Genomic DNA, 12,488 nt, shown 5'->3' on the forward strand with positions numbered 1-12,488 from the left:
TGTATGGCACTCTTTATGTTTTAAGAGTCTTCACTGTTTTGTTTTGGTTTTTTTTTTTTAAAAAAAAAATCTATATTAAGTCTCACAATATTTCCCATATTTAAGTAAGATAGATTGTCTTCATTAAAAGACTGAGAACCTGGTCAAAAATGAAGTCAAGTCAGTTGTTGACATGTATCAGAATTTAGTAAATGGCAATGAAAAGGATGCAGCCTTGTTCTGGATTCATCATCCAAAGTTGAGCCTCTACAACGTATGTCTAGACTCCCTTTATGAACAAAAGCTGGCAATTTTCGGATTTATTTTGAATACCTCCTTCAGGATAAGATGCAGAAACTTCTAGAAAAACCTGTTGCTTTCTCCTGAGGAGAAACTAAATCTGCTGCAGACATCTAAAGTGAGCTGGGATGAATCCCATCTTTGGACTGTGAGTGAGTGACCTGCTCCTTGCTGCCACCAAAGCAAGCAGTACCTACTTGAGTACTACTGCATTCCTCGCTGCGCTAACGGGGGAAGACACAGCCCCAGCCCTCTCGCAGGCTGTTTTAAGTCCACCTAGCACAATGCAAATGTAGCTAATAGTTAATAAAGGAAATGTGCTTAATTACAATCTCATGCACATAATTACTTTGCAAGGAGAAGTGTAACATTAATACTTTTCATTGCTACAGTCTCAGAATGACTGCCAGCTTAGTACTGGTACATAGTTACATAGTGTGGTTTTGTGTGCATGGTGGTTTTTTGGTTTGTGGGTTTGGTTTTTTTTTTTTTTTGTTGGCTTGGTAGTTTGTTTTTAAGAAAAAAAAGGGGGGAGGGGAGGGAAGAAACTACTTCCTCAAACACTGGTGTAAAAATAATATTTTGCCAGTCAGAAACAATGTGAAAGGAAGGCATTTGTAATTTAACAACGCAGCTCGCATTGCAATGTGTTGCTCTCTGTGGATATACTACCAGTTCCTTTACAGGAATATGATCTTTAATTAAAAGTTATGGAACTCTCTTGCCAGGTACTGCTGCACCCCCACAATTACAAGTAAACTCAACCAAACTTGCCTGGATGGGACCTGAAAATTATATAACTGCCTCTGTTATGAATCTCATTTTAGATGCTCTTCTCTCATCAAAAGTTTTCTTTGAAGCTGGAGTTTATTATAGAGTTCCTATCCAAAGGAGATTTGAATATAAAAAATGGATAAGGTAGTCAGAATTTTTATTTTAATTGAAAACAAAGGGATTTTTTTTTAGTTAAATTCTGCTGATTATTTAAAAAAGTATCTTAAAATGGCATTACATTATTACTGTAAAAGAATTCATGCAAAGGACTCCTCTCTCTCCTTGAAAAAAGCTGCAAAACTCACAAGCTTTCCAGATAACCTAGAAGAACTTATAAGCTGTATTAGTCACACGCATCAGGCCCGGGGTGGGGGGCAATAATCTGAAGGCATAATTAGGAAAATCTTTGAATTCCAAGAGCATAACTGTTTCCTTACTAGAGTCTAGCAAGTAATTGGCTATACAGAATTAAGGTCAATAGCAAAGTATATAGAAATACACATGTACAGTATGCTCAAGTCACTAAAGAAAAATATTTATCCAATAAATATCACATTGGTAATAAAATCTAGGTCAACAAACTACCAGTATAGTAATGGTTAATCATAACAGGTTAGGTGGGAATAAAAATTAAATTAAGGAAAACTTCAAATAATACAAGTATTACTAATGTAATTAATAACAACATCTTTGTGCCAATTCAAAGACTGGAAGAGAAGACTTTTTGATGCAAATTTCTTAAATGCTGAGTCTCTATCAGAAATCTTTGTGTCCCTTGCAACTCCCCATCAATATTCTTTATTTTTGCTACAGAGCTCAGTCTGCCTTCTGACCTGTATGTCACCAGCAGCCTAAGTCTTCTCTTCCATCATGGAAAAACTCCCCCAACATACACCTGCTGCAAAGTCAGTCCTTCAGACTATTTTCTGAGATTAAGCACATCCCCTATGATAACATCAAGGGACAATATTTTCAGTGATGTAATAACGGCCTGTCAGTCAGATACTGGTGCCCATCTGTTCTGTATGCAGAGAACTAAAAATCTTAGGGAAATTACCTACCATTTGTTCTCTAGTATAGAACAGTTCTCCCTCCTCTTGATAAAAAGCAAGACTTTTTTTTTTTTTTTTTTTTAAACAGACACACAAAGCATACTTCTTAACCTCCCAAAATGCAGTAACAAGCTCCTAGGGAGCTCAATAGATTGGGCTATTTAAAAAGCATCAAAAAACCTACTTCCACGAGACCAAAGATGAGTACATTGCATTAGATACATAGGCAACCCCATACCCTCCTGAGCTTTTAGTTAAGCCCCAGGCCTAGATTTTGGGCTACAAATCACTCCTATATCATTTGAGTGGCTTATTGGGAACAACGTCAGACTACGTGACACACTTTTAACTGTTTTGCAAAGCTGGTGAATTTGTTTGCTATATTTACCTTTCCCTTCAATCTCAGGCTAGTGGACACAAAGGAAGAGAGAGTGGAGAACAGAGGAGAACTCTCTTCTGCAACAGAACTCCTAAGGCCTTAGAGACCACGACCATTAAGGTGTCAAAGCAGTTCCTATGCAGCAATAGCATACAAAGCTGGGCAATTTTGATTCTGAGAATTGCATTTATCTACCTTAAAGTGGCTTTGCTCTTCCATGAAATGAGGTTTTCCATTAAGGTTTTTAAGGAAAAAAAAAATTCTGGATAGCTTTTTTTCAGAGTACGCTTAAACCTAGCCACAATGTCACGTACAATAGAACTTTATACCATGTTAACACTAAGTAACAACCAACTTGTTTTATAGGGGATCTTGGAGGACCACTGGCCGATGAAAACATTGTGCGCACAGTAATTGAATTTTTGACTTACTTGCATCTTAAAGGTTAGTGAATACATTTTTAATCTCTCACACTTTCTGGTGTGAAATTCACTGAGAAGACAGGAATGTCCTTGAATGTACAAGTCCACGAGAGATTTGAGCGTGAAGGACTTTGAACAGCATCTCGGGATGGGGGATGACAATGGGGGGGACGGACGACGGCTGTCAATTCCATTTTAGTGCACTTAGGAATAGGCCTGATTTAGAGAGTACAGGTAGTCCTGCCGAACTGCAGGTCAATGAATATCCAACATGGTAGGGTTCTAATACCATTTGATTACACTGGGCACTGTGAAAATAATAACTGCTGCTGCTAAAATTGTATGGACACACCTTCTAGAAGAGTTGAAAACAAGCTAAATACAGTCTGATTACATGGGAGTTAGTATAAAACAATTCAGTAACAAATTAAACAAGACCTCAGTTTAATGCCAAGAACAGTGGGTTGAACTTCTGAAACACTTGTTAGTGACAAAAGAAATACATCTCCCTTTCTGTATTCTACAATAGAGTCACATCATCAAATCGCAACAACACTAGGCTGAATGTTGGCAAACAGCTCAAAACACTGCTAGTAAAACCTCTGTGGAGTCTCAAAATTGTGACCAGAATTGTAAAACTGAGCTTACAGCTGATTCTCTAAGAATGGGATCTTTATTATAGCATTCTGGCTGTTTGAGAGTTTTCATTAGTTTTGCTTTTTTAAGAAAACCCACAGAATTCTGAGCTTTTAAAAACCTATTCAGCCCACCTAAAACAATCTACAAAATGTACAAAAACAGAATACATACTGGCAAAGAAAACAACAGGAAGGAAAAAAGCTATTTTTACTGCAAATGTTTAAGGAATTATCTGTCTCAAAGAATATAACTTTTATATTCTTATCTTTGTGTACAACAAATTATAAGCAATTTTGTGGCCACGTGTATGCTGTGGAATAGTAACAAAGAACTGTGTGTTACACATGTATTTTATTTTTATTAATAAATGAGACTTTCAAGAGGTCCATTAATTTTCTGTGTATCTAGGAAACAAAATTCCAGACCTCTTTGGCATCATTTTCTAAATGATTTGCACCCACCCAAGAGAAAAAATTCTCACAACTGAAAATATCAACCCGGTGGTTATAGCTTTGCATTTGAAACAAAAAACTCTTGATGATTAGTACTAAGGGCCTGAGTCCACCCAAGAGAAAAAATTCTCACGACTGAAAATATCAACCTGGTGGTTATAGCTTTGCATTTGAAACAAAAACTCTTGATGATTAGTACTAAGGGCCTGAGATAATCCAAATACTTATTTAAAGTAGATTATTAGCATGTGTATTTACTGTGGATGAAGTAGCAGCTTGTTTGTTGTGCCACTGTGAAGGAGGAGGAGCCCTGAAGCCTCCTTTACCTTGCTGTGTGAGCCTAGGAAGTAAAACCAGTAACTGGACACAACAGAAAAGGTGTGAAACGTGGAGCTCGAGCATGCAATCTCGGATGAGCAGGCTAAGAGCTGCTAAATTGGGCAAGAAAATAACTATCTCATAGAAATACAAATTATTTCTTCCCTGGGACAAATGGGCAAAAAAGGCTGTAGTGTAACTCTAAGTAACAATTCCTTGCTTAGGATAATGATGACAAACAGGTGTTTTTATTCAGAAGAGAAGGCATTATTATCTGTCCTCATAAAAAAAGGAATCTCCAGATCATATAGAATGGCTTTTCCTCCTTGTATTCCCAGATTTCAAAAGACACAAGGATGTTATCATATTATCCATTTAACAATATATGTTGGCAAGACCTAGTACAAACTCTTACACAAAAACAAAACTGTAGATTTTTGAGGTGAAAAACATACTTTGTTATGGTAGAGATGCTTTAACATGAAACTTATTACATTAAATATATTGGTTTAGATATGTTCCTTTGGGGGGAGGGGGAAAACTCCCCCTCATGGCATTCAGATTCAGGGAATGGTTATTCAGATTAGGCATACACTTCAATCTACATGATAAAGGGAATATTTCAACTGCTAAGAAGTATCTTGGTGATAACGAAAAGTGGCCTTCAGCTCTTTCTCTTGAAAATTGCTCCCTCCAGCTTTAAAGGCTTCCTATATAGAGCAGGCTGTAGGATGGCAGCCATAATTGGATAATATTAAAACTTCTGAGATTCTGGGATCCAGCAATAACAACTGACATAATAAAACTGATATCATTTCATTGTCATTCTGTCACTGCTCTTTCCAAAAAGGTGGAATTATATCAGGAAGATATTATTAAAATTCAGAAGAAAAACCCCAATAGTTTATAAATCAGAATATGAAAAGTTCAAGGATTTGCCTCTTACAGTTGAGAGAAGAAAAACATAAAAATGTTTACTACTGAAAATGGATTTCATTATTTAATTGCTAAGATTAATATGCATACTTACATATATGTTAATTCTCTTATTTTTTCCTTTTTGCAGAGGTGGGAGCCCTTGACAAACTACCTTCACCAGAGGAAACAAACCAGTCTTGAAGAAAAATGCATTTTTATTTTGTTGTAGTGTAGATTTAGATTGAATTCTAAACAAAAGATCCAAATGAGCTGAAAATGAGAAGTTTTGTTTGCATTAATCTGATAAATGGTAAACAGCATTCTGCCCTCTGTTTTTTTGTTTATTTGGAATTTTTGTTTGATTTTTTTCCTCTCCTTTGACGTTATAGTGTAAAATTTTGCCTTGCTAAAATTTTTCTGTAGGTAAATGATAAAATAAAAATAAAGAGCAACTACATAGTTTCATTTGAAAATTAAATACATACCAGCACACAGTACATCATATACAAAGCCCAGGTTAAATTACACTGCACCTATACTCTCTGCAAGTATAGGTTACAGTAAAAAAAACACATAAATACTACATGTTGGGTACTTTAGCTAACTGGGAAAAAGAGCAACAGTGACTTCAAACTGCTGCCATTCAGCGTCTTTTTAGGTCACAGACCTCTCTGTACTTCTATGCTTCATAGCAGCCTTACTTCCCATTCATATTTTCATAGACATGAAATAAACTCATGTTCATCTTAAATTTCATATTCTATACCTGCAGTACACCAGCCCTTTGGCCGAAGCATACCTTCACACAATATACATTTCACTGTTCTATATAGGTAATAGGTTTATGCAAATCCTATGTGTGGGATCCCTATTCCTATGCCATCAAGAATACTGGATCTGTATTCTTCAATGAAGAAACTCTTCCGTTCACTCCAAGATTAAAAAGATATTTTATTTTATGAGATGCTTTAGTCTGAGTCCAGCAAAGCACTTGAATACCTGCTTAATCCCTGTGAAAGAGCTTTGATGTACTGGGCCCAGAATGCTATGCCCACACGCAACAGATGTCTATCAAAAAAGGAAAGGTTTGAGAGGATACAAAATCTTAGAAAGGTTTTTCATATTCAGATGACTTTTACTCGCTGCGTAGTGCAATGAAACATCATCCTTTCAAATGCTGTGCACTAGAGTGCACAGACTGACAGAAATTTTGCAGAACATTACTACATAATCTGATTTTCACTTTTAGCATAGCAGAATACGTTCTAGATGCTAAGCCACTGGTGTCTAATTTGAACCCACAGGGTTATCTCACCTTGTCAGTTAGTCTGTGCCCTTCCTCTGCTAATCACTCAGCCTCTGATCTAATGTCTGATGTTCACTTTCCAAAGTGTACAAAGTACAATTTTTATCAGATTTATTAAGCTTTTGAGCAAGGCCTTCAGGCAATGTTTTGCTGGTTTAGGGGCTTTTTTTGGAAGAGTAATAAAAAAGTTATACACTCCTAGTATACATGCTGCTAGTTCTACATTACTTGGTAACTTTATGGGCTTCCAAAAATGTGAAAAAATAATAGAGTGAAATTTAACTTCTGTACGTTAGTATAGTTCAATAATTAAAAACTCTCATTTTCACCAGCAACGTCCACATTTCCCATCATAAACTTGAAGCAGAGCTCACTAAAATCAAGAGGTATTCTTTTCATTGACTTCCATGGACTTTGGTTCACGGACTGCTAAGAATCAGTATTCATTTGCAGAACTCAACAAGCCATCTTTCTATGGCAAAGCAGCTGAATCTATGATCGAATAAAAATAATCTTAGCATTGAATTTCTTTCTTTTGAAACAGGAAAAGAAATTGAGTTTAAAATCAGAAAGCAGTTATTAGTTAAATAAAATTAGCATACTGTCAGCTCGTTAAAGTTGGAATGGTCTTGTTAGAATGTTTATTTGAAATGCTGAAATTTGAGATTATTTGAAACACTGAAGGACTCATAGGATCAAGTTTCTTGGAAGATTTACATCGCTGTCTAAGCGGGGAGGCCCACAAGTTCTTACTCATTGTGCTGCACTGCTATATGCATATATTATAAAACCCACAAAGGATCATTAGAATCTAATTACCAAAAGCAGTCCACATAGTCTCACTTAATAATGACTGTATTCAAACAAATACTAGTAATATTCCAAAATCGAGAGAGAGGTAAAATTTCCAGACTGTTTTTTACCCTCTTCAGCTCTTACCTTTACAAAAACAAAGGGGGAAAAATATAAAGGGGCATTCTTCTGGACCAACTTCAGTAACATTATTATTTTATTAACATTCTTATTTTATTTAAAGCATGTCTTACACCACTACACCTCAGACCTAAATTCTGCGAATATCTCCATAATCAGCCTCTCAAACACCTTGTAAAACACAGCCTTAAAACCACAATTTGAAAGCACTTAGTTTCAACAGGGTAAAGAGACAATAAAAAGACGTTGACATGTTTCAGTAGAAAATAAAAAGAATCCCTAACCATTTCCTCCTCATTTCATTTATTTACTCATTTGCACATATTGTATCCTGCTTTTGTGTAGGATTAGACAAAACACTTATATCTGCACAAAAGCCAAAGTCTAAAAAAAGAGCAAAACTTCATGGTTATGTTTGCCAGCGATATGAAATTACCCAGCATGCAAATGTAGCTCTGACAATGAACAGGAGGCTTGCATGATGCTGAATGACTGGACAATAAAATGGCAGATGAAATTAAATGCTGATGCAAGTAATATCCACAGAGAAAAACAACTCTAATTTTGCATACACATAATGATGGTCTAAATTATCTCTGGAAAAATAGCTTAGACTCATTGTACATGGTCCTCTAAAAATGTCATTTTTAAACTCAGCAGCAGTTCAAAAGGCAAATGGAACGTTAGGAATTACAATGAAAGCAGCCAAAACCAAACCAGAAAACACCATTCTCAACTTTGACACCGGCTGCAGTTCTGGTCAGCTCATTGCGGGAGGAAACAAAAAGAAAAAAAAAAAAAAAGCCCAGAAAAGCTATAAAGAAAAGTGATGATTATCTTCAGCAACAGGGAACAACTTTTATACACAGAGCCACTAAATAAATTTAGCTAGAGAGACACCAGTAAGGAGAGAGATGACAGAATCTTAAATGTTGTGGTCAAAGTGCTTACAGAATTCACTTCTTCTTGTAACCCAGGATTTAATGATTACCTGATAAAACAATCAAGTAACATTTTTAAACCCCACCAGAAACAGAAGTCTTTTTCCATCTGATGAAATTGTGGCACTGACAGGCACAGGACATTGTGGAAGCCATATGTTCTGCAAGGAAACAGTTAATATTCATGGAAGATAAGTCCTTCAAGGTCCAAATGAAACCACTACCTAAAAAAATCTAATTTAAATTGTTTCTTAGAACACATTACAGACATGTGTGCACAGATGTCCCTTAGAACCTGATCCATAATTCAGGGATTAATTAAACAGGGTTTCTTCATCTGCACAGCATCTGATGTCAGTTTACAAAAGAAACTTGGAAATTACATATTTTCGGCTAAAAATTCTGCAGACATGAACACTACCCAATAACCAAAAACATATAGTTTTATACAGTGCTACACCCATCAGGTAGACTCACTAAGACTTGTTTAAATGCAGATCAGTTCAGCATAAAAGGGATTTCTGGTGGCACAGCCGACATAAAACAGCCCATGCAGATTAGGAAGTCATTAGGCAGCTGACAGCATACCCGTATTTTCCCACCTGTCTACTCATGTAAAGGTCAGACTGCAAAATTAGCAAAGAAAAATTAGATAGGACTCAGAATACTGAGGATGAGGGGGCTTGATACTGGGGTTGACATAATTCTACTTTCAAGTTTAATGTTACGATAGCTAAAACCAATCTACAGCCCTTTTTGCCTGACTAGCACGCTAACTTCCTAAAATAACAGGAGCTTGGTGTGAGTTAGTTTACAAAAGATTCTGACAATTTTTTAGCTCTTCTTTTGCCTTTCAAACAAGATGAGGAGATACAATATGAGATAGTATGTGAAGCAACACATTAATAACTCACAGAAAAAGCGATGAAAAGTATTTTTACGTGATTTCAGAATACATCACACAAAAAAGCAACAAGTTAGAAATGGACACCAGGAAGCACTTTGTCATTTGTCCAGGATATAAATTACCTCCGGAGATTTCTAAGGCAGATACGAAGATTAAAAGAAAGTTTAGAGCTGAGTGTTATTAGCAGAACAAATGATTTTTCACCAATTAACAGAGTGCAGTAATTCTGTCACTATTTTGTGTTCTAACATTTATTTTTAATAAATGCAGATAATAATTCTGATAATTTTGTGAGGACTGAGCACGACATGGACCGACTGTTGAAAGCAGATCTCTCTACTACTCAGATTCAGTAGTTGGGTATACAAATGTCAGTTGCTAAGATTTTTTTAATACCTCAGAGCACAGAGTATTTGACAATTCATGTGCAACACTCAGCACCTCCTAGAAATGAGTTTTCAAAAGCCAAAGTTGAGCTGCAGATGTGAATTATTTTATTTTATTGCTTGTAAAGCACTACATTATTCCCAAATAATTGATCAAATTCCCTTGAGACTCAATTCGTATATGTTCCATCATCCGTGGTATTTCTAACTGAAATGCTCTCCACAGATTTTCCACTTACTAAGTACACATAAATCGTACAGCTTTGCTGAGTGCTGGGAGACATGACTTACGTGGAATGTGTGTCTGAGAAGAAATTCTAAAATAACAAAATGCAATCATATGTTTCTTTGAAATTACTCTATTTCCTTAAAAAATATTCTATCAGAAAATAACTGATCTGATTTATGAACATCACGCCTATTATTTACATTTGTCAATATTAAAGGTGATATTTCTTGACAAGATTTAAAACTGAGGCTCTGATAATTTATTTCAATATAAGTTCCTAAGTCATATTTGTAGAACAATATTCTTTGCTTACTATTTATTCAGATATCAGTGTAGGGGAATCACAGCCTGCTCCCCTAAGCTTTCTGCAGTTTCATAGGGTTGTCCTATTTCTCTTGAACGCCTAACATAAAAGGTACTAGATTTAGGAATCATTAGCTTTCTGGTGGTTTTCACATCTATTGTTCTCTGCAGTCACTCAAAGCAGTCTCCAAAGATTTGTATGAGAATTTTCTGTACCTCTTCTGCAAATCAGTGTTTGGGGACACATATATTGAGTAACTTCCTTCTGGACTCTTCACAGGAGCTTTAGGCACTTGAACTAAAGAGGGCAGTTCTGCTAAGTGAATAATCTTCTGCTCTCTGCTAGCAGAGTGAGCCCTGGCTCCGAATCCAGAGTAACCTTTTAAATCAGGCATTTTGTTTTGCTTCTTCAAACGAAGCTGAATGAACGCAGGCCCTAAGACTTAGAGAACCAGTAGGAGCAGACAGGAGAAATAACCACGTTCTTACAGCTAAGTGTTACGTTTTTGCACTACTTTTCAAAACACAGTTTTGCAAATTTGCAAATTGTACCTGATTGGTTTAGTTACTGTTTAAAAATACAGCTTTTCAAAGACATCGTATAAAGGCCAAAGCCTGACCTATTAAACTCAGTATAGTGGTTGAGATGACCTTGAAAGTAGGTTTATTTATATCAGTTAAGATATGACCTTATCCAGTGAAGCAAGATTTTTTATATATATATATATATATAAAAAACCCTCATTTTAACAAATCTCAGATCTTATGCTGAATATAATCTGCGAAACAAAAGCTATAGTCACCTTCATTCCATAAACAATACTCCTTCCCACCTGCTGCAAAGTATGTCGTTCATTAAATCCTTCTGTCACTTTGGGCCTTCAGAACTATGTACCAGTTTCTAGCCATTAAAGAAACGATACTGTGTCTGTGCATTATTTAGAACATCCCCACTTCTGTGAAACCTTAATTCATTTTATGTAGTTCAAACTATTTAACAGTTTTTATTCAAAATATTTACATTTTCCTCTGCCTTTTGGTCCATTTCTGTTTGAATTTCCTTTTTCATTATAGACAGTATTTTATCTCTCACCACAGCCCTCAAACATCTGCTTCCAAAACTCAGTTTTGATTAAACATCGCCATTTTGTTGTGTTAATCATTATTTTGGTATTCTTCTCCCCACTCTAGCTATCTGTTAGCATAAAACACAGTAATTACCAATAATTCATATTTGTGACAGTGTTGACAAGCCAGATATTCTTGGCTGGGTAAAGGGAAGCAGATGTAATTTTTTTCCTTCTATGGTCCGTAGTAGCTATTACACATATGCATTATTCTTTGCCTCAGACAGATAGAAAGGATGGGTTTTACCACACATTTACATTCAGAGTGGCATCACATTTGTGGACAGACTTGAGATATATTTTTCAGAAGAATCAAAGCACTAAAGGATTTTAATCCCCGATTTTCAAAAGTGATTTAATGTCAGGTTTTTTGGAGGCATTAATTTATTTTGAGATGCAGAAACACACTTAACTGGATTTATGGGAGCATGCAAGGAGGTCAGATGGTGAACCACTAAGTTTTGAAATTTTAATTACTTATATGCAATCTGAACTTGTGTGCACTTATAAATCCAACTTCATACTAATCTGAATCTTAGGATGCCAAAATACATTAAAAAACCTGATCCTTTATAGGCCTGGAGAACGCTACTAACTTGTACCATCAAAAGCTGGTCTTTGTTACTGCTGGTTTACATATGTCTAAGCAAAAATGCAATGTTAGCCAGCAAATAAAATGATCTCACCAACACCTTAAGGCCAAAAAACTGCTAGCAAAGTGTCAAGGTAAATGCATAGCAACGTTGCAATTACAAGCTCTGGGCCCACCTGTAACATGGGCCATACCTTTTGCTTATACAACACCGTGCACTGGCAAGTAGAGTCAGTCAAGCATGCATACGCTGTGACAGTGCCTGGGTCCCCACAGCTGAAACCTGATGGGATGGAGTTCATGATGTGGACATCACCTAAATTTCCACTGGAAGATCGTAAGACTTTGGCACCATAATGCTTAAAATCGTGCTAGAAATTGTGACTTGCATCTCCTTCTGAAAACTTTATCCTTATGCCATGCAATCTGGGAAAAATTTTTGCAGACTCTGTTGTAATTTAACCTATCAGGCAGCTAAACACCACACATCCATTTGCTCACTTCCCCCTCCCACCCCACCCCCCCCCCCCC

The 12,488-nt window shown here is 36.2% G+C and overlaps 1 protein-coding gene across 2 annotated transcripts in view; it reads left to right on the forward strand.

Annotated features, from left to right (window-relative positions):
• The window catches only part of GAL (galanin and GMAP prepropeptide), an 8,319-nt gene extending 2,885 nt beyond the window's left edge, over positions 1-5,434 (forward strand). For both annotated transcript variants that reach the window (XM_009645657.2, XM_009645727.1), the window contains 2 exons: positions 2,851-2,928; positions 5,382-5,434. In XM_009645657.2, coding sequence (XP_009643952.1) covers positions 2,851-2,928; positions 5,382-5,434 — 131 coding nt within the window. The remainder of the gene's footprint in view (positions 1-2,850; positions 2,929-5,381) is intronic.
• Positions 5,435-12,488: the final 7,054 nt, after the last annotated feature.

The sequence above is a fragment of the Egretta garzetta genome, unplaced genomic scaffold (assembly GCF_000687185.1).
Source record: "Egretta garzetta isolate BGI_Z169 unplaced genomic scaffold, ASM68718v1 scaffold840, whole genome shotgun sequence".
Lineage (NCBI taxonomy): Eukaryota > Metazoa > Chordata > Aves > Pelecaniformes > Ardeidae > Egretta > Egretta garzetta.